We start from the raw sequence: 22,299 nt of genomic DNA, 5'->3' as shown, positions 1-22,299 counted from the left end.
AAGTTTGCAGGACAAACATTGCTCAACAAGTCAGCCCTCACATAAACATTGACACATTGAGGTTTGAGGTTTGTTTTCAAATTAAATAAGGGCTTAAATAAATAGGATCCAACCACTATATTATATATTTTTATTCATCTCATGCCACATATCTTTTGAAAGAAATTAAATAAAAAAAGGTTCTGCGTGCAAATGGTCAATTTTGTTCAAATCATCAAAAAAAAAAAAAAAAAAAAAAAAAAAAAAAAAAAAAAAAAAAAATTAAAAAAAAAAAATTAATAAAAAAAAATCAAAAAAATAAATAATTTCGATTGATTTTTTAAAAAAAAATTAAAAAAAAAAATTTTTTTTTTTTTTTTTTGATAATATAAAAATAAAAAAAAAAAAAAAAAAAAAAAAAAAAAAAAAAAAAAATAAAAATTTTTGGGTTTTTTTTTTTTTTTTGTTTTTCGATTTGATTTAGTTCGATTTTTTTTGATTTTTTTTTTTTTATTATATATATATATATATTTTTTTTTTTTAGATTTTTTTTATTTTTTTTTTAAAAAAAAAAAAAAATAAAATTAAAAAAAAAAAAAAAAAAATAAAAACGAATAAATCATTGCATTAAAAAAAAAAAAATTAAAAACCAAAAAAAAAAATGATTCGATTTTTTTTTTTTAAAAAAAAAAACGCTTCTTCCTACTCATCCCATCTAAGTAGTTCAAAAATTATATGGAACTGACACGTTTATTATTTTTCTCATTTGATTTTTGTTTAATGATTGGACTTATATAATGTGTATGACAATAATTCCTGAATTTAATATAAAAATAAATTGATGATTATGATATTCTAATTATAAAAATTAGTATAATAATTAATTAAGCATGGCTTTCAAGTTAAAAGAAAGGTCGGATATTGAAATTCTTTTTGAAAATATAAAAATTAAATTTTAATTTTAATTAAAATTAAAAAAATATAAAACATTTGTTTTGCTTGAATGTGATGAGATCATGGGTTCACAAGTTCATGCAGAAAGGAAAATAAAATAATAACAATAAAAAAACCCTTTATTTAATATGAGCTGAGTGCCATAGCCATGTAAAGTTAAATCCTACAGAAGTTCTGAAAGTGATTGAAAGTGCAACTTCTTTAGCTTACAGTGAAACTCCTTTTTTTTTTTTTTTAAGGTATTTTTCCACGTTCATCCTTGTCAACAGGCACTAGTTAACAATCACAAATTTGAAAAAAAATTAATTTTTTATAAATTATAAAATGAACATAAATAATATATTATAGTAAAATAAAAAATAAATGAAGTGAAAACAACACAGGACGTAGAATATTGAGTTGGGTGTCTATTTGTGGACACAATTTGAGATTGCAAATAAATGCTTTTTATGTTGTCTGATTCTTTTTTCCCACTCCCTATTGGGCAAAAGAGATCAGCAGCATTTGTTATTGTAATGTATTAAAGGAAATAATTATTTGGATGATACATCATTCTATGGAAAATAATCATCAACAATAAGATTCATTATATGGAAGGTACACCATAAAATTCTTTTTAAAAATTATTTTAATTATATTAAAAAATATTTTACCATATATAAATTGATAAAAAATAAAATAATTTATTTAAGAATATATTAAGCTGCTCATGCAAGCTTTATAATTTTGTAAAATATAACACATGTCCATATTGAAGATAATTGCTCTGTCTGTTAAAAAAACAAAGATATGTCGGGTTCGACCCGGCCCATTGTAATCACCGATATTCCCATCCATAGCTCTAGTTCAGCGCCCACTGATATTACGCACGATCTAATCTAGCGGTTCTCAGATCAGATACTCACAAACCCTAATACCTCTCGAATTTCTTTTCAATAATCAGATCAATTCCTAAATCAGATATCTTCTTTGACAAATGATTGCGGTCTCTGTAAAGCCATTGTTCATCGCCATCTTCACTCTCTCTCTCTTCCTCGCCGGCATTTTGCTCTCTCCTTCGACGCTATTTTCTTCGAGCCTAGTTTCCCCTTCATATTCATCCGCGTAAGTATAAATATTCATTTTGAGCTTTCTTAATAGTTCATGTCTTTATGTTATTTTTAGAATTGGTAATGGAGAATTCACCTATGTGATTCACCTATGTGTATAATTTCTGTAATGCAGAGGGAAATTGGATATATGGAGTGTTAGAAGGGTTGTGGAATGGAGGCCTTGCGGGTGGTGGCTTCAAGGACACCTTACTGGTAAATATTTCTCTGGTTTGCTGCTTTTTGTTTGTGTGAATTGTGATTCGCTATAGAAGTGGTGAAGTTGAAATACGAATTTAGAGTGAGTTGCTAGCGCTAATAGATAGTGGTGAGTTTGTATGTGTGAATGATTGAAGTCGCTGTTTCTTTTCTTTACTTTTGTTTGGTTACTGGGTTAATCTATTATCTAGAACAATACCCTTCACTTCAGCTACGTTAGAAGGAGAAACAGATTTCAGGTTAAATGCAATCCGTGTGCGCAATAGCTAGTTTGAATAGTGGAGATTTGAAATGATTTGTAATTGTTGAAGTAGATAGTACAAGTTTATCCAGTATTTGCTATAATATGCAATTAGGATTAAATTTAGTAGGGATTGTAAAATTGACAGTGCTTCAACTTTTATCCAGTTTCTATTTTAGTCTTAGGCTTTAATTTTTGCAATCAAGTGCTTAAACAGATTAATAATTTCTAATCAAGTGCATTTAGCTATAATTTCTTATCAGAATGTCCGTTTTGACATTAGTGCTTACTTGTAATAGATAGAAAAAAATCAGTTAGATTCATTGTTCGTTTGTTATTTTTACAACAACTTTGTTATTTGTTTTTACTGTTGTGAGTTTTATCTTGTTTGAAAATAATAATGATGGTTTTTTATTAGAAAAATTGGGTACATCCAAGTTACCATTGTAGCTTTTTGTTTTATTTTTCAGTCAAAATATTTTATTTCTGAAAACTGGATTTTAATGTTCATATCAGCATTTCAATGAATAATTCTGGACAAATGCACTTGATTAGAAAGTATTAACTTGTTTAGATGCTTAATTACAAAAAGATAAAGTAAACACCTAGATGGAAATAAGGTGAAAATTTGACCACCATCAATGTTATTATTTCAATCCAGTGTTTTGGAAGATTTAGAGCCTGTTTGGCATTAGGGATGGCAAAAGTTTCCAAAACCGCCCCATCCCGAACCCGATCAATATTCCCCCGACCCCACCCAAATCCCGATTTGTGAGGGGTGGGGATGAGAGGACCTTCTTCCCGCTCCGAAACCCTATAACCCACCCCACACAGTAATATATTATTATTTTTTAATAAAAAATAATTTATTTTTATATATTTAAATATTATAATTGTAACAAAATATATAAATATATTGTTAAAATGATGTATAAAACTTGCATCTAATTATATTTTATTTTTTAATAAATAAATTTATATTATATATTAATAAATTAAAATAAAAAAATAAAAAAAATAAAAAGAAAATTCCCAATGGGGAAACCCGCCCTGCCCCGCTTCGGCCCGCTCCCCAGCGGGGAATGCTCTGCCCCGACCTCAAACTCCTATGGAGTGGGGACGGGTGGAGCGATCTCCGCCCCTGACCTGCTCCGTTGCCATTCCTATTTGGCATTGCTGTTGAAATTGCTGTTGATAAAATGGCTTTTTTAAATATACTAGTTAGAGAGTATTAAAAAATAATTTAAAATTAAATTTGATAAATTTTAGTCATAAAAACACTAAAATAACAAAATAGTTTTTTTTAAATTGTTTTTTTCAACAACATCTAAAATGGTGCTTTTATTCAGAAAAACAGTTTGAACCCTCCAAACTCAATGCCAAACAGGCACTTAGACTATAATAAGGACAGTGTTTGGGTTGCATTAAAGGCTATGAATAGGGTTTTTTTCCTTTTTAATTCTGAGTCAATTTAACTGGTTTTCATTGCAGACAATTGCATTGGTTTTTTGTTGAAATCCTGCAGCTCTACCAGCAGAGAATAATGGATATATCCGTGTGGATTGCTATGGTGGCCTCAATCAGATGAGACGAGATGTGAGTGTTTAGTAGATAAATACATTTGTGTGAAAATGCTTGGTTTGTATTCGCTGCTTCGGTAACTTTTTCTTTTAATTGTTTATGATGTTTGCAGTTCTGTGATGGTGTTGGCATTGCCCGTTTGTTAAATGCAACACTGGTGTTGCCAAAGTTTGAAGCTGCTGCATATTGGAATGAATCAAGGTAATTTCCATTGATTTCTTCATAATTTGGATTGAATGTACAGTTAACAGGATGATTTTTGCCATTGTGCTTTAAAGAACACCATAAGATAATTTCTTTTGCTAATCTCTAAAATTTTAGTAATTTAGGGAGAGGAGCCTGCAATATTTATGTTTTCTCCCTCTATATTGATCCAATATGTTATCAGGCCAACATGTAATAATGTTATGAGATGTTTCCTTACCAGGAGCTGCATATTTCCTTTTCTACATATTGAAATTAGATATCAAAATTTGTTAGTCTATATTTTAGTTTTAAAATAATTATGTTTGTTTCAAATTGGCATCCATAACCGTTTCTTTGTGAATGTTTTCATGATGAACATTTTGGTCATGTGTTCTGCACGTACTTAAAAGTGATGTAGTTAATTCATGATATATTCCAGTAGATTAAAGGAATGAAATAGAAAATACACTTATGAATATATAATTTTTTGTTTCCTTGATCTGAATTTCTTTCTGAATGAGTATCGTATGTTAAATTTTAAAGATTTTTTTTTTTTTACTTATTGTCTTTTTAACTTGAGTTCTTTTTGTTTTGTTTGTTGGTATTCTTTTTGTTTTCTTTGTTAGCATTCTTTGTTTTATCATAATAGACTCAATAAAAACTTCTTTTGAAGGTAACATTTCCAATTACTTTGAGATGTATATATTTAATGCAATATCATAGAGTTGAAACTTGAAGGGCTAATGGCTCACTGATGCATTAATCTTCTTCTTTTTGGGTTACATTGATTTAGTCCATTTTATTATTGTTTTGTAGACTGTGTCAATATATAATTCATTAGTTTTACCTCAGTGGCTTTGCAGATGTATTTGATGTTGATTACTTCATTCAACATATAAATGGCTTTGTTAAAGTCGTTAAAGAATTGCCTCCAGATATAGCATCAAAAGAACCTTTTCAGGTAGACTGTAGCAAACGGAAAGGCCAATTTGATTATATCGAGAGTGTTCTTCCGTCCCTGTTGGAACACCGTTATATTTCAATTACACCGGCAATGAGCCAACGAAGGGACAGGTAGCACGTTGTAATTTGAACTTTCATAGTTTCATGCATGTTTATTGCTATGGAATAACCAACTTAGCTAATAGGCTGACTGGCTGTTGAAACTAAAGTATTGAAATGATATAGTGTCATGTATCTGTTATTAAGGATTTTCACAAAATATTCTAAATTTGGGTATCATGGATACAATTGAAATAATTCATTTTATTTTTTAGGTATCCAAAATATGCAAAAGCTGCACTTTGTCAAGCTTGTTACAGTGCATTACACCTTACAAGATCCTTGGAAAAGAAAGCTTCAGAACTTCTGGAAGCTATACCAAAACCCTTCCTCTCACTTCACCTTCGATTTGAACCTGATATGGTAGCATACAGCCAATGTGAATACTCAGGCCTTTCTTCTACCTCCATGGAAGCCATTGAAGCTGCAAGGGGAGATAGAAAACCATGGACTGGAGAGTTGGCCCGTATTTGGAGAAAACGGGGAAAGTGTCCCTTAACGCCTAGTGAGACGGCCCTCATACTTCAGGCACTTTCTGTTCCTACAAACACAAATATATATCTTGCAGCTGGGGATGGCCTAATGGAAATTGAAGGGTTAACATCTGTATACACCAATGTTTATGTAAAGTCTGCTCTTCTTAGTGGTGAGGATTTCACAAGCATGCATGGGAATACAAAAGCTGCATTGGATTATTATGTATCTATCAATAGCGACTCATACATGGCTACTTATTTTGGTAACATGGATAAGATGGTTGCTGCTATGCGAGCTTATAAGGGCCTGTATAAAACCCTATTCTTAAGTCGAAGAGCTTTTGCAGAGCTCACTTTTCAAGGCTTGAAAGGGAAGGAGTTGATGCAAGCCTTGTGGACAGCTCACAAAGGAGATTTTATCATGGGAAGAGGGTCTGCTTTGCCCGACTGCTTTTGTGAATTTAAATTGTAACTTCATCTTTTGTCTTTTTTTTTTAAATTTTTTTTCCCGACCTGGTTTAGTGATATAGTTTCTTTTGTATCTGATATCATGCTTGTTGCTGTTCCCTTTTGGAAAGTCTGGTGGACAGCAGGAAACCATTTTTTGAAGTCCTTGGAGATTGATTAAAACAGAAAATAATCGATTACCTACTTCAAGCAATAATGTTGGTTGGATAACGTTATGGAAAATATTTTCTCATAGGAAATTTTGGTTATGCTTCTACTGATACGGTGAACACAACGGTGCTTGTTTTTCTCCTGGCGATGAAGCTTTTGGCTTTGGTGACCGTGACAGCTTTAATAAGCAGAGAAGTGTATGGAGATATTGGCACTGTAACATCTTATGACTCTCTACATTCGTGTGGATATTGCGCCTTTTATTTTATTATTTGAATGTTGCAAACTTGCAATGCTTTTAAAATGATAATAGTCGAAGTTGAAATCATGAAGAATTCCCTTTTAAAGGTCTTGTTATTGTACATATACTTAGGGTTGATTTGACATTACTGTTGATAAAATTATTTTTTTAAAATATACTAGTTAGAGAGTATTAAAAAATAATTTAAAATTAAATTTGATAAATTTTAATTATAAGAATATTAAAATAAGATAATTTTTTTTTAATATTTAAAATAGTATTTTTATTTAGAAAAATAATTTTAGCTAAACAGACATTTGGAGAGTTCTTCAGAGAATATTCCAATTGTTAGAACTTGACGTTTTTTGAAAGTTCTCCGGTTCAAAACACATCTTGGAAGAACAGGTAATGCCTGCGATGCAAACGGCAAAGTTAACGATTTTGCAGCTGCCAGGTGCAACGGAAATAGGAAGGATCCATTCCCGCCTGGAAATATTTTTGGTGCAGCGAGGGAATGATTTTGGGGCAATGGTGCTGCCAGTGGATCGCTAGATTGACACGCCTTAGTGGAGCTAATAAACCTTGCAAGCGTAATACCATTGATGTCAAAGTGGACTTTTGCCCAAAAACACCGTGTCCCTCTCCAAAGATGCACTTGCCGCAATTTCACCCTATGCCCGCGGAAAAACCAAAGTTGAATTTATACGGTTAATCAATCTTTCCTCTCCTGGTTGACATAAATATTACATTATTAAATCTTCTATAAAACTCAACCATTTTTTCCATGCAGGAATTGAAGGAGTATAGCGCGTGCAGCAGTTCAAATATCCAATCCCAATCCTTTCATAGACCCGGTCGATCATGGAAAAAGATAAACGATTTATAATACTACCCACCTATTTTACATGAAAGTTCTATACATTTGTGTTTTGAATTATGATAAACTTAGTCTAAACAAAAATAGAATACAAATGGTCACTGGTGACATGCTTAAGAAAACAACAGTAAGAATGGCCCACTGAGAAACCAAAATATTGAGCATTTTTCCTGCCAAAGTTTACCTTTCAAAGAAACAGAGAGAGAGAGAGAGGGAGAGAAGCAAGGAAATTGCCCTTTTTTTGTACGGTCTAGTCCAACTGTACAGGAGCACACGTTACATTTTGTTAAACAATATCCAAGTTAGAAAATTAAGTGTCAAGATTATGTCGTGTCTATACAGAACTAATTACGCAGGATTACTTGGTTCCCTTGGTATATTTGAGTGAAAGAAGGACAAAATGATATTCTTGTGCATACCTCCAAAAGCAATGTCCCCTTCAATATCTTGCTTCCTGGTGCAAAACTTATTTGTTTCACAACATGGTTACAGCAACTGTACAAATGTATTTAACTGTACTTCAATTGAATCAAACAGCCTACAGAAGCACCAAAAACTGAGTTATAATCTCTGATCATAAATTCAATGCATGAACTGTATAATAATTTAACTGCCAAGACTCATGCCACATTACCATGGTGACTGATGTCATCTTCAACGGCCAAATGTACAACAGTTTGTAAAATCCAATACCAACAGGATGTAAAAGGATTTCTGGCAGATCCACATCAAGGAATTAACAAGCATTCTGAAGAATCACTAGAACAGGACATTTATCTCCATGACTCTGTTTAATATCAACTCAGTTCAAAGCATGACCAATCAAATTTTCATCTCCTCCCTATCTTGATGAGACTTCAAATTTATACGCTTGTTGAATATGGAGTTTAAACTGGTCAACCAAGGTATGCAAAATAAGTGAGGCCTCAGAAGTTTGCCCTTGGAAGAGGAACTGATCCAATTTCTCTGAGTACTTGACAGCAATTTGGAGTTGTTGTTCATTCAAATTACAGGGCATAACATTGCTCCAGTCATGCAATCTTCCTTCCAAGCAAAGACCATGTACCAATGCGACAAAAGAAACAGGATCAGGAGAGAAACCCTTGTTCATCATTTTATCACGCAACTGCAAAGCAGTTTTCACCATTCTATGTTGGCAAAGGCAGATGAGGATAGAATTATAGGCAGCAGTCCTCTGATCCCATCCATCTGATGTCATCATTCCAAAAAATTCCAGGACTAAAGAATTCCCATTCTGTTGAGACTCAATTATTTTGTCAGAAGTTGTAATTCCAGTGTTATGTGTTAAGCCATTTATCAGATAGTTGAAGGTAACATCATTAGGAATACATTTGTTTATCAACATTAGTTCAAAAAAGGAGCAAGCTTTTAAAAGTTTACCCTCCTTACAAAAGCAACCAATAAGTATAGTGTATGTTACCACATTAGGCTCCAATCCACAAGATCGCATCTCTTCAAAAGTTGTTTCAGCCATATTGAAGTCTCCACTGCGACAAAATCCATTAATTAGAGATGTATAAGTTACAACATTTGGTTTGCATGTCCTTTTCACCATCAGCCCAAATATTCTCAGTGCTCCATGCAAGTTGTTCTGCTTTACATACCCATCTATGATTGTGGAATACGTGAATTGATCTGGAGAATGAACATCTTCTATCATTCTTTTAAAGCATAGCAGTGCATCGTTCATCCTTCCAGATTTGCAATAACCCTTAATCATGGCATTATAACCAACAATGCCAGGATCTATACCCTTTTCAATTGTGAGCTCAAAGAGCTTTTTGGCCTCATCAAGATCACCATGTCTTACAAATCCATCAATCAAAGTGGCATTAACAAATGCATCAGGGGCTACATTTTGGTCTAGCATCTCTGCAAGCAGGAGCTTGGCAGCAGGTAGCCTCCCTTTCTTGCAAAGTCCACTCATCAAGACATTGTAAATATTTGCATCTGGTAATACTCCCCTCTCCACCATTTTCTCTCGAACTGTCAATGCCGCATCAGCCTCCCCTGCAGCAACAAGCCCATGGACAAGCGCTCCATAAGTAACCAAATCAGGTGCATGTCCTCTTTCTGACATCTCAATAAGCAAATCTGAGGCCCTAACATATTCCCCTTGTTTGCAACACACATGTATAAGAGGAGTATAACTAAATTTATTTGGCAACAATCCCCTCTTTTTTGCCTGTTCTAGAAGTTGTTCAGCTTCATGAACTTTTCCATAGCTACATGAACTGCTAATCAAAGTATTATACGTTGCCATATCAGGCACACAAGTACTCTCAATCATCCATTTTAAAGTCTCTGCTGCTTCAATTTTACAACCATGCTTAAATTGAGCATCAATAATGCTATTATAAATTTGAACACTAACAGTCAAACTCCTCTCCTTCATTTCTAGCAAAACCCTATCAACTGCCTCAAACTTACCTTTCTTACATAACCCATTAATTATAGTGCCATAAGTCTTCACTGTCGGTAAAAACCCCTTCATCTTTAACTCCTTGAGAAGCACATTAGCTCTGTCAATGTCTCCTTTCTTGCAATATCCATCAATTAGCGTGTTATAAAACACAATATTTGGCACACACCCCTTTCCCCACCTCTCCTCAATCAACTTCCTACCCTCCTCAACCTTCCCTTCTTTACACAAGCCTGTTACCATTATACAAACTGTATAATTATCAGTACCACCATCTCTATGGACCATTTCATCATATAGTTTACGTGCAATTTCAACCTTTCTATTTTTTACCAGGAAATTAAGCAAGGCATTGCAAGTAAAACCATCGGGGGCACAATTATGGACATTAACAGCAGTATGGTACCAATCAAGAGCCCTATCAACCAACCCACAATCTGCATACATGCAAATAACATTACTCAAAGCTTCACATGTAGGCACTAAATCCATAGCTTTCATTGTCTTCAACAAATTCTCAATCTCTACAAACACTCTGCATCTCGCTAAGAGCTTCAAAAGTGAAGAACAAGCAAATCCATCTAAGGAATTGCTGCAATCTGATTGCTTTGAGGCCCATTCAAAGAACTTTATACCCAATTCCGGGTCTCGAATTTGATCAAACACAAAGTTTGCAATCTCTGAAACATGAGTTCCTGCCTCCGCAAAATGGGTCCTTAGAGATTCTTGCCATAGTGGGTCGGTTTTGATAATTTGGATGGTGTCTCTGACGAGATTTTTAACATGGGGTGTGAAGGGAATACGAGAAGAAGAATTGGGTTTTGGGTGATGAAGAGGTTTGATGCGAGAGAGAAGACTTTTAGACATGATAAAGTGATGCAAGGGGGAGAGTATATGAAGGTTTTTTCAGGGCTTTAACCATTTGGGATTTGAAGTATTAGCCTTTGTTCTTGCCAGACTGCATAGGGCTTCTCTTCAACAGCAAAATGGAGCCAAATTTGAATGTAGTTTTGCTTAAAGCGATGCCCATCTTCAAATGCAGGGCATAAACCTTGGTTCCTGAATTGGTTAGAATAATCGATCTCCGTCCAGTTTCGAAATTTGTCCCTAAATTCCCATTTTTGAAAAGCAAATCAGAGGAAAATAAAATTGATCGAAATTGCTTTAAAAAAAAAATCTAAATTTTAGTAAGATTTCAATACTAAACAAAAGCCAATTGAATGAAAAATGTGAAATGTTCACATCAATTTATATTTTGTGTGAAACAGTCTTAATAAAAAGAATTATTTTATTATTATTATTATTAATTATTTTTATATTTTCCAAAAGATAAACTAGCTGGTGCCGCTCACATATTATTCAAGTAGCAAACTTCGCAAGGAAACGCTTTCCAATATCCTCCGAGCATTGAACGAGGATCATTTTGGCGGTAATTATCTTGAGAACTGGGTCTCATGAACAGCTCTAAGCTGTGATGACTCTCAAAGTTAAAGGAGGAACCATAAAAGTCTCATAATTCTTAATTTCTTTTTTGACATTTTTTTTAATTTCCAAAATTTCTCTCTTCAACTACTGCATCTTTAAATTATTAATCCAAAGGCATCTCTTTAAAAATGAAATCCCTTCAACCCTCCTCTTCATAAGAAACCCAAGTTCATCTTTAGGCATAAGCCAAAATTGTAGTAAGAAGTTAGGCTGGAAATCAACCAAGTATCAGACAAAATCCAGGTCCTGTAACTAGTCATGCATAAACATTTATAACAGAATAATTTATCTGATAAAATTATCTTTTTCTTCTGTTTTGATTTCAAAAAAGGATTGGAAAATCTCTCTGAAAGGGGAATAAAATGGCAACAGCCACTCCTACAAGAATGGTTTACTTGGAATTTTTTTTTCCCAAGCCTTCATATTGCTCAATCTTTCAGTCCTTGGAAGTTATGACAAGCAATCCCAATGCGCCAATAAGAATGTACTGCAAGCAGAACAAAGGTTATAATTCATCAGAGACTGTGATAATGAAACCAAAAGAGAATTCCTAGATACAATTTCAAAGATTACTATTACAGTTGTATCAAATGACTCAGAGAAAAACAAACCTTGATAATAGGCTTTTCAGTCATGATAATTGTCACCCAACCAACATAAGGTAAGAACCTAGAAATAAGAAAATGTAAGCAACATTTAAGGGCTTTTTCACTTGTCGAACACTGAAGTAGTTTTCTGAAAAAAAGTTAAAAAAATTGGAAAACAAAGTTCTGTGTTCACATATGCCCCTTTTTCAAATGGAGAAATGGTTCTGACACCGACACAAAATGAAGAGTATTCTAAGACACCCAATTACACCTCCTATTCTAAAACAGAGAACAAAATAGTGACTAAGCTTTTACCCAACAGCTCTCCCCATGATATGGTGCCGCTGCAGCCACAGTTGACCTTGAGCATACAAAAGCCTGTCATCCCCATAATTATTATCTCCTGAGAGAACAAGATTATGGTAAAACATTAACATAGTTAACAAAACACCATAAAATAACAATTTTGATGACGTTAGTAAAATTTTTTAAGACTGCAGAAAATTTGAAAACACAGGTAGGCATTGTAAGAAGCAACTATGTCAATTTAGCAAAGTAATCCTTAGATCAAGACGCTGGCACCTTTTGTGAGGACCTCAACTTCCCCAGTATCTTGCCTTTCATGGACCTGCACAACAATAAATATCATGACTCATCAGACAACAAGGAGAAAATTTAAATTTCCACTCTTATTTTTGAGGATGCAAAATTTAATTCAAAAGCTGATGCAAAACATGCCAAAGCAGTAACTATTAAACAGAGATAATAAATAACTCTAATTCATAGATAGGTAAATGGAAGACTTTGCCCACCTCCATTTCCTCCCTAACCCTCTCCCAGCAGTCCCAACTCCCAAGTCCCATATATACACACAGAGAGATTGTAACCCAAAATTTCTCTCATATTTTTATTGTTAAGAGTCAGACTGTTTTGTCCATAAGGAAATTTTGGCACAGGTAAGGAATCAAAATGAGCATGTATTAAGGGGAACCAAATCTTTACCTTGATTACACGATGCACAATTGGAATTTCGCGGCCCTGGCCAATTAAATAGCAATGCACATGGTGAGGGCAAAAGTAGAATAAAAACATTAAGAAAATATGAAAGGGAAAAAAAAAGAGAAGTCAACCATGCAAACAAAAACAGAAGCACGGCAACATGAAGTAACTTGTATCCTAAGATGAAAGAACATTAAAATATGCAAGAAACATACAACTCAGCTATTAGCAACTGAAAATATAATAATAAAAACAGTACATAGAAGATGCTTTACAGTAAATGCTAAATAACCAGTAGCATTTTCCATCCATTTTCCTTTTAATATAAATGATGAGATAAGATTCTATGGTAATCGTATGAATGATAAAATGAAACACAAAACTGGTTTTTTAAGACATTAATAAAAGGGGAAATCAAGGCACTAGCCCACCAACAAACACAAATTAACTGAAAATATAATTAAGGATAGCAATACAGAGCATAAACATAGAAGGGCCCTTACATCTACATTGAAAACTACAATCTCCCCTGCACGAATAGGATCTTTACTCATGTGCAAAAACAAAATATCACCCTGCAAAAGAAGTGAATAGTTACTCAAGGAGCATGATTAATTGGTACAACTAAAGATTTAGAATGTGAAGATGGCACTATATGACAGTATCATCATCATCAAGCACAAGAAGTTAACAACAGCAACAAAATTTACAATAACACACATCAGTGAAGTGTTACTATTGCAGTCTCAAGCAATATTCAAATGATTCCCTAACCAACTAGAAACTCATTTTCCAATGGAAAGGAATGCCTGCATCTTTAAAAATCAGATTGTATTTTTTTTCTTTATCTGTTGTAGATAAGGAGGTTTCTTATCTCTTTTTTTGGCATATGCCTTGCCTTTCAAGTATTATGTAACTTGATTGGAAGGCATTACTTTCTTAGTTGATCTCTATATCCATTAGTATTTTAGGTCCAGAGGATTTCTCATTCTCAATGTTGTGATCTCCTTTCCTTTACTTCCAAAATTTTCTTTTTTTTTTTTCTATCAAAATAATTTGAAATGAGTTGCTAGCCAACAAGTAAAGATGCCTATTAGATCTCAGTAAAAAATTGTCAGCGTGAGTATTTACATTCAGCAGCAGCATACCAATAACATCTACTAGATTTCAGTTGCATCTAAACTAAACTACTTGTATAACACTGCTTTTTGCCAGTTCTTATAATCAGCCTGAGGTATGGAAGAGAGGAATAATTAAAAGAAATGGTAACATAGCAGCACATTAAGAAATGGGAATCAAACATGAGGTTTCTTGGTTGCAGCACTAAGCACATAAAATACCTGCAGTTCAGGCTCATAGAGATGTAATACAAAAGTAGTAAATTTTTCAGAAATGACTCCATCAAAGATGAAACATTTCATTCTATTTCTTTCTTCCTCTTTTTGTGTGATTCAAAAACTATGTTTCTCTTCAACAATATACAAAACACAAAATACAAAAATAGTCTTAATAACAAACCTACAAAGAATAAAAAGATGCTCAAAATCAAAGAAGAGCTTCAAAAGAAAAGGTAAAAACCATAAAGTGAATATGCAAGGATGATTAAATTTTGCTCAATTAAAGACAAGCCATCACAAAAAAGCTTAATCATTTAAAAAATGACATGCCATCTCACGGAAATTGATACAGTACTACAAACAATTTCCAGAGCATTTAATAGAGAACATATGGCTGAGAAGAAAATAAGATCAATATTCATTCCACAAACATGGAAACTACTAAGAAAAGATGATATTAACAAATCATTTATTTTGACTTACCCTCTTAAAGCCAGGTTCCATACTTCCAGATAGAACAACCACCACAGGAGACTCACTACCAGTGATGCACATCAACGCCTTCCATATTATTAGCGCAGATGTAACAATCATTCCTGAAACCAAAAGAAGGTACTGAATAGAACATACACTCTAGCAGATGGGACACAGCTAGAAATTGTAACATTCAATGCTGTGCTTTAGAGATGCAGCTTTCTTTTACAAAATCAGAAATGTGTTTGAATATTAACATAGAAAATTATTTGAACCATCAAAGTGGAGGAAAGGCAACTTAAACCACATGCATGCTAAACCTGATCCAAACACAGAATATAGTGGCACTTGATTTTTCCTATTTTATGTGATCGCAAGATTCCCAATAAGTTGAAAGAAAAATTTTACCGTACAACCATACGACTAGCCATGTTATATGGTACTGAGTGTTGGACAATGAAGAAGTCGTATGTGTCTAAAATAAAAGTTACAAAGATGAGAATGTTAAGGTGGATGAGTGGCCATACTAGACTAGATAAAGTCTGTAATGAGAGTATTAGAGAAAAGGTAGGAGTGGCGACAATTGACAATTGAGGATAAGTTGAGAGAAAGGAGATTGAGGTGGTTTGGTCACGTGAAGCGTAGACATACTAGACAAGTAGAGCACATTGGGTTAAGGTTAGAGGATAGAAAAAAAAAAAAAAAAGAAGGGATTGATCTAAACTGACTAGGAGCTTGGAGGAGAGTAGTACAGCCCATTAGCATTACATTTTTAGGACAAAGGCTTAGTTGAGTTGAGTTGATTTTTCATGAAGAGAATTCTCAAACTTGCATAATCCAAACCAAAAACCATAATTTTAATGGAACTATGCATCTATCAGATTATGATTCATGACTGTGTTTATCTCCAACAAAACAGAAAACCCAATTGGACATAGAACCTACAAATTGCATTAGTTCATTGAAGTTCAATACTTTATTAAGCACCAGTTTTAGGCTTACGCAGCTCGTTTTCAACTATAGTGCAATATTCCTCTCACCCTCTATATCAATTAAAGCTCTTGGGGCAGTTACAAGAGAATCACATAAGTTGTTCATAAAAGCAAATCAACCAAAGAAAAACATGGGCGATAAAGTGCCAAACTTTAACTTTTTAGGCCCATTAACTTAAAAATAAAAATTGTGACAAATTAAAATTCCATTACTGTAGCCAAATTCAACCAGCACCCAAATTTTAGAAATTACAATTTTCTCTCAGTATCTTCACACATCCATTACTCAATGTAAGAGAAGAATTGCAAAAGCATGCATACATTTTCACACAGAAAAACGAATCAACATAAAAGTAGAGACTGACCTAGACTGACAGCCTGAGTGAGGAGCTGACGGATCTGGATAGATTTGATGGAATCGACAGTATCTCCGATCCACCCCATTTTCCTTCAGTTTCTTCTCTTCACTTTCCTTTGTTTTTGCCCCCTGCGTTTTCACAAGGCTTTGATGCCCTCCTTCACTTCGTTTCCTTTTTGGTTTTGCTCTGGTTTGTCTTCTCGTCTGGTAGGGTTTCGTCTGTAATTATGTAGAGGGAAATTAATAAAGCAATTAAATCAATTATAATAAAATGTCATTTCCTTTATCTCATGAGACAATAGAGACGAGTTTTAAGAAATTACATAAATATTTATAATATTATTGTATTTAATAAAAATAAAAATAAAATTAAAATAAAATAATTAATATTTTTAAATTAATAAATAATTATGAATAAAATAATTTTTAAATAGAGATAGTAATTTTTTTATTTTTAATTTTTTTAATTTAATAAAAAAATATATAAATTTTCAAATATTAGGGGAAAAGAAGTTTAAACCCATGATTAACTCATAAATTTTAAATTTTTTATTTTTAATTTAACCCTTGACCAGACATCGCATATTACACCTATAATTTATTTATTTATTTTTAATTAATTTTTTATAATTCATTTTAAATTTATAAAAAAATAAATTAACTTTAATTCAATAATGTTATAATCATTTATAAAAATATAAAATTTTGAATTCAAATTTCATTCAGAGAGAAATCAACTTCCAAATTATAAAAGTTCAAAAACTTTGTATAAAAAAAATAAATAATTTATCATACAAGTTCAAAAACTTCCAAATTATACATGTTTAATATAATATGTGCATAATTATTCCATCATAAAAATATTAGTAACTTACTTATGTGTCTTTGGCTCTATGGTACTGAGTTGTCTTGAAAACTGAAAGATCGAGTTCAAACCCCAATTGTAGCCAAACGAACTAAAAGAAAACTATTAGCAACTTACATGTCAGGTGGGAGTGTACATGCTACATTAATAGGACGATGTATGTATTTTCTGTGCTGGTTGGAGAACTAGCTAAGCTAATTAACTGAAGCTTTTGGAAGGAAAGTTCAATCGACGGCCACTGTACCGCAGGGCCAAGCCCCACAAATACCTGCCAAATTCAGAAATTTTAGCTAAAATTGTTAGTTTGGATATGGACATGTGCCTTAAAACAGTATTACACTTGAGAAATTTTAGTTATTTACCCGATGATTAGGACGATTAATGCTGTGATCGACATTATGTACTGATAGCACTTATGCTTGGGTTTTCTTTTGATATCATATCCTGCAGGTATATACCTGCGGCTAACATATCCATATTGAGGACGGATTAGAAGAATGAACCCAAGAAGAAATCCTGAAAGAAATCCTCCGATGTGAGCTGGATTGTCCACATGAGGAATGAGACCGAAGGCTAGATTCAGGGTAATGATTAGCAGGAGTGTGGAAACTGCATTACACTGAATTGACACGATTAGAAAATTTCCTTATGCAAAGATAATTTTATAGTCAAATTTTGCTTGTTCATGTTTCAAAATCATGCAAAGAAGCCGCTGTTACCTTATTTGCATAGACTGTCTAGTTCAAGAAGAGCTCGGAAAGCGTGGAATCCAGAAGTCCAAGAAGTGCACCAGAAGCACCAATTGATATATTTGGTTTCGGGCTAAGAGCAGACATCAAGCTTCCACCAAAACCAGACAATACGAACAATGTTCCTATCTTCACTGCCATATCAAGAAAAATGTATCAATAGTGGATGAACATATAAAACCAGGTTTGATCATGTCCAGCTACATATAGATTGTAAGTTCTTACAAAATCCAAATTCCTGCTCAAGTGGGATTTCTATAAGTAGAAGGCTTATCATGTTTGTAGCTAGATAAGCAACTCCAGCATGTAGCCATATGCAAGAAAAGAAGCGCCATTCTTCTCCATCCTTCACTATTGCTATCGGATCAAGTGCTCCAAAACGTTCCAGCCTGTGAAGAACAAAAACAATTGGGAGATACTGCTAATCCTAAATCGTCTTCTTAAGCAGTAATTATTTCAAAATAATGCTTGATTTCTTAACTAATTTTTCTTGCTTTTGAAACTCTAAGAAACAGAACAATTCTGGAAACAAAATTAATGAGCAAACTTAAACTTGCAGAAAAAGGTGAGGGAAGAGAAATCTTACGTGACGAGGGAAGGCCCGAGAATAGCATTTTCTTTCAGCGGCTGGAACGAAAACCTCCCTAAATAATCATAAAGGATACAATTATCTGATCCTGTATTTGCAGGGCAGTCATTCACATACATTGCGTAGATAAACATGGTTATATTAACCTCGAATATGAGCGGCAAAAGCCATGAGCACCATTGCTCTGGAGGCGTGGGGGTAAAAGGAGGGAGAGGCGGATGTTTGACACAGGAGCCGGTCTCGATATCCGACGATGGTGGCCTCTTGCCCATCGGCAACGAGAAGAAATGTACAAGGGGAGAGAGAGAGAGAGAGGGAGAATTGGAGGGATGGTTTTGGATGGAAAGATTGGACCTTGACAGGTACCTTTTCCGCTAATTGAAGGGGGAATTATAACATAAGCCCGACGTACCATGTTACAAAGCTTATTTGGCGCTCTGGCCAATAATAAGACAACACATCAGTTAATTATAATTAAAAATAAAAAATAAAACTTACCAAACTGAATAGTATTACTCAAACAATTGAAAATATATTCAAATTTTCACAATAAAAAGTAACTTGGTAGATATAAAGTTGTGATATAAGGTGAAAATATGCACTCTCCAGGTCAAGCCACATATTCAGGATAACGACCATAAACTCAGTGTCAACTGCCAGATTAGGGAGAGGCCGTCTATGACCACATGGATCTGTCTGCGCCCTTAAAAGAGGTAAGCCCAGACTTAATATAGCAACGACCTACATATTATGATTACGACTATTCGTAAGGGCTCTCCAAGCTCCTTTGTGCACAGTACACCATTCCAATGGGTTTCTTGTCACGACCCAACCTATGAACCGGACCGGCACTAGGACCTGGGCCAGCCTAAAGCCCCCGAGGCCCGTAGTAAGCCTTAACTATTCATTAACCCAACTCTAAGGCCCATTTGGGCCCAATTTCAAGAAATCAACCGGACAGAGTCCGACCATAAAATAGACCTTCCAACGGGGAGTTTTTGACTCACCCGACCTGTAAACACAATAAATAATCAATTGGGGAGCATAGCTCACCCTCCACATACTCATATCAACATATAAATAAATGGGAGCTCAGTTCCCTCATCCAGTCCATCAAACATGCATATTATAACAATTTTATAGGTCCGAAATAACAATTTATATTAAAGACCCAAATCAATTAAATATTTCTAACACATGCGGAAATTCTAGAAGTTTATAGAATTACACAAACATGAATAGACGACCTGCGAGGAAGAAAAGCAGGTTAACCTCAATTTCAACCATAATCTCTATAACTATCTAAAGCTAATGCATCCTGTAAAGTGAAATGCAACATCAGCAATAAATTCACATCATAACATCAAAAAGGTAATTTGGAGCACTCACACACCCAGTAATATCAATCATAATATATGGGAGCTGATCCCCTATACAGCTCTCTTAAATCCAACCTGTGCCAGCGAAGAACTCAGCTCGGACTTCCACTTAATAACCAAATCGGGGTCCCAGCGAAGAACTCAAGCCGTGTCTACCCCGAAGGACCGGGTCCCAGCGAAGATCTCAAGCCGTGTCTACCCGTCCTATCCATAGTCCACACCACATCACACGCACGCCAACGCACGCACACTGCTCCAAATTACCACAACAACATCCATGGCACTTCAACAGTTATGAATGCAACATAAAACGTGCCTAGAGTTTAACTACATAGATACATACATATAAGTGATGCATGGGCATGCTTAAACATATAATAATATCGAAATTACAATTAAAATTAATATTTTACTCACAGACTTGACAGCAATCACTGTGGCGGCTGGGCGGAGGAAGAAGGCTGTCCTGACTCACCTGACAATTTTATTACAATCATTTAATAAATTTGACTCGATGCAAACTAAGAAAAGACCAAATACGTCCAAAGTCGTGCCAAAAATCCAGCAGAGTCTCCCCTATACCTAGGATCTACCCAACCTGCAAAAGGGCTCAAAACACACTTCTATATTCACAACCCATATATCCACAACTCAATCACATCACACAGCCCCTCCTCGGCCCATCAAATTAGTCATCCATCACAAAATGTAAAATTTCAATTTAGTCCTTATAATTGATTATTTTTACAAAAATTGCCCCAATAAGCTCTAAAAATTTTAAAAATTTGCCCTGCGGTCCTTAGCAATATTACTAGGCTATTGCAAAAAGAATCATAATTTTCTGAGCTACCACGAATATTTTACGGATTTTTAATCTCATTTAAGCACTAGAAATTTACAAAAAAGTAAGGTTTGGGTTTACCTATGCCGATTCTTACTTCGGGGGCGCGCTCGAGACGTCTGACAATGGTGGGGTAGCCAAAACCTCGTTCCAATTTGGAGACTTTTCCGATAGTCGGTCTGTCTGGCCGGAAATTCACAAATCCGGACAAATGTCAAATTTTCGTGAATTGAAGATATCTACACGAAGCCCACAACACGGGGGTTAGTACATAAATTTTACGAAATTTTCTAAGCTCATTTAATGCTCGGAAAAACACTGCGAAATTTCGTGGGACCCACCAAAAAACGGTATCGAAAAATTTTGAAATTTATATCCCCGCGAAGCTCTCGACGAGTGGAGCGCTCTGGTACTCTCAGTTTTCTCGTGGGGTTTACAGTTTGTGAGAAATCTAGCCCAAAAGTCAAAATGGGCTAAAACTTCCCAAGCAAAAATTGGACAAACTGCTAGATGCATTTCGATGTTCTTGGTGTCTATGGAAAGCTCTCGATGAATAGATGAGTTTAGACACAAGACCCGGTCCAATTGGTGGCCGGATCGGCTGGATTTCGGCAGGGAAGACGGCGAGCGCTCTGCGTCGCGTCGCCGGAGCCTTTTCTGCGTTCGAGCGGCCGGTGGGTGGGGCAGTGGGATGGCGGCGGGTTGGGGTGGCATGGGAGGTGGGGGTGCGGCAAGGGGAGGAGGGAGGAGAGAGAAAACGGGAGAGAAAGAGAGGGGGAGGAAACGCGCGCGGGAGAAAAAGAGAAGAAGAAGAAGGGGCCGGTCCGATTCAACCGGTCCGATCCGGTCCTGTTCGATTCGGCCGGTTCAATTCAGGATACAAAATTTTGAATTTTTACTCTGCCTTGGGACCGAAAACGAGGCCCAAAAATTTCGAAAAAATTCTAGAAAACTCAAAAAAATTCGTAGACTCCAAATATATTTTTAGTCTTCAAATACCTGTAAAAAGCACTTCTAAAAATTTTTCTCAACAACTGCTTCAATTTCATACTCAATCTCAATCAATTTCTCAACACATTTATCAACTTTCAAATTTCAAATCCACTATCCAATGATCATCAAAATACTAACAATCCATTTCATTCAATTTAAATAAAATAGTTCCATTCATATTTCATTAGAGACAAAACAATTTAGATACATCATTATAAAATTTACATTAAGAGAATTTCAAACTACTATATATATTACAACTTTATACAAATTTTATACAAACTGCTCAAGACTCATTTTTACATGTCCATACATTTATGTGCAATATATACATCAAAAAAATTATTTACAGTTAGGGTATAAATTATACCCGAAGACTTTAAGCTGATAGCTCCTCACACCTCAAAGACTCAATCTGCCGCTCCTCTAGTCTCTGTCTGCATGACAATAGAAGCTATCGCTGAGCACTAGGACTCAGTGGTGCACAACATACTAAAATAATCTTTATGCAGAATATAAATCACATTTATTCAAAAATTTGACTAAACATGAGCATTAAACACAAAACATGAATTATGAAATTTTAATGCAAACCAAGTTCATTTCGAAGTATCAAAACACATTTCATAAAACTTACAGTTAGATCATGCCATTCGAAACAAATAGAATCTCAATAGCCAGAGGCT

At 34.5% G+C, this 22,299-nt stretch overlaps 3 protein-coding genes and 1 pseudogene across 4 annotated transcripts; 1 reads left to right on the top strand and 3 right to left on the bottom strand.

Annotated features, from left to right (window-relative positions):
- The first annotated feature begins 1,725 nt into the window (after positions 1-1,725).
- LOC110659174 (O-fucosyltransferase 13) lies at positions 1,726-6,751 on the top strand. 2 transcript variants are annotated; one of them, XM_021817039.2, is made up of 6 exons: positions 1,726-2,037; positions 2,158-2,237; positions 4,007-4,077; positions 4,175-4,263; positions 5,101-5,322; positions 5,526-6,751. In XM_021817039.2, the coding sequence occupies exons 1-6, from the start codon at positions 1,910-1,912 to the stop codon at positions 6,256-6,258; spliced, it is 1,323 nt and encodes a 440-aa protein (XP_021672731.2). In that variant the 5' UTR covers positions 1,726-1,909; the 3' UTR covers positions 6,259-6,751. The 2 variants fall into 2 exon arrangements, with proteins under 2 accessions (XP_021672731.2, XP_021672736.2); XM_021817044.2 differs by having other exon boundaries at positions 1,977-2,037; positions 3,973-4,077.
- A 756-nt stretch (positions 6,752-7,507) lies between these two features.
- On the bottom strand, positions 7,508-11,188 carry LOC110659166 (pentatricopeptide repeat-containing protein At1g52620). Its single transcript, XM_021817033.2, has 2 exons — positions 8,157-11,188; positions 7,508-8,060 (listed from the first exon to the last, which is right to left on the bottom strand). The coding sequence occupies exon 1, from the start codon at positions 10,830-10,832 to the stop codon at positions 8,364-8,366; it is 2,469 nt and encodes an 822-aa protein (XP_021672725.2). The 5' UTR covers positions 10,833-11,188; the 3' UTR covers positions 7,508-8,060; positions 8,157-8,363.
- Positions 11,189-11,692: 504 nt separating this feature from the next.
- LOC110659156 (uncharacterized) lies at positions 11,693-16,490 on the bottom strand. The gene is made up of 8 exons (XM_021817023.2): positions 16,205-16,490; positions 14,857-14,969; positions 13,540-13,611; positions 13,040-13,075; positions 12,620-12,665; positions 12,353-12,440; positions 12,062-12,119; positions 11,693-11,937 (listed from the first exon to the last, which is right to left on the bottom strand). Exons 1-8 carry the CDS (start codon positions 16,281-16,283, stop codon positions 11,887-11,889), a joined length of 543 nt encoding a protein of 180 aa, XP_021672715.1. The 5' UTR covers positions 16,284-16,490; the 3' UTR covers positions 11,693-11,886.
- A 770-nt stretch (positions 16,491-17,260) lies between these two features.
- On the bottom strand, positions 17,261-18,672 carry LOC110659760 (RHOMBOID-like protein 5; annotated as a pseudogene).
- Between the last annotated feature and the right edge of the window lie 3,627 nt (positions 18,673-22,299).

This window comes from Hevea brasiliensis, chromosome 6 (assembly GCF_030052815.1).
Source record: "Hevea brasiliensis isolate MT/VB/25A 57/8 chromosome 6, ASM3005281v1, whole genome shotgun sequence".
NCBI lineage: Eukaryota > Viridiplantae > Streptophyta > Magnoliopsida > Malpighiales > Euphorbiaceae > Hevea > Hevea brasiliensis.
The sequence above is the reverse complement of the archived record's forward strand: the minus strand, read 5'-3'. Positions and strand labels throughout refer to the sequence as shown.

Excerpts from the sequence above, each read along its gene's own strand:
- LOC110659156 (XM_021817023.2), bottom strand. The coding sequence starts at position 16,283 with ATGGGGTGGATCGGAGATACTGTCGATTCCATCAAATCTATCCAGATC. Across the intron at positions 13,612-14,856 it reads TGGAACCTGGCTTTAAGAGG|GGTGATATTTTGTTTTTGCA; the intron begins GTAAGTCAAAAT and ends CTTCTTTTGCAG. Across the intron at positions 11,938-12,061 it reads CTGAAAAGCCTATTATCAAG|TACATTCTTATTGGCGCATT; the intron begins GTTTGTTTTTCT and ends TTCTGCTTGCAG.
- LOC110659166 (XM_021817033.2), bottom strand. The coding sequence starts at position 10,832 with ATGTCTAAAAGTCTTCTCTCTCGCATCAAACCTCTTCATCACCCAAAA.
- LOC110659174 (XM_021817039.2), top strand. The coding sequence starts at position 1,910 with ATGATTGCGGTCTCTGTAAAGCCATTGTTCATCGCCATCTTCACTCTC. Across the intron at positions 4,078-4,174 it reads TCAATCAGATGAGACGAGAT|TTCTGTGATGGTGTTGGCAT; the intron begins GTGAGTGTTTAG and ends TGATGTTTGCAG. Across the intron at positions 5,323-5,525 it reads ATGAGCCAACGAAGGGACAG|GTATCCAAAATATGCAAAAG; the intron begins GTAGCACGTTGT and ends TTTATTTTTTAG.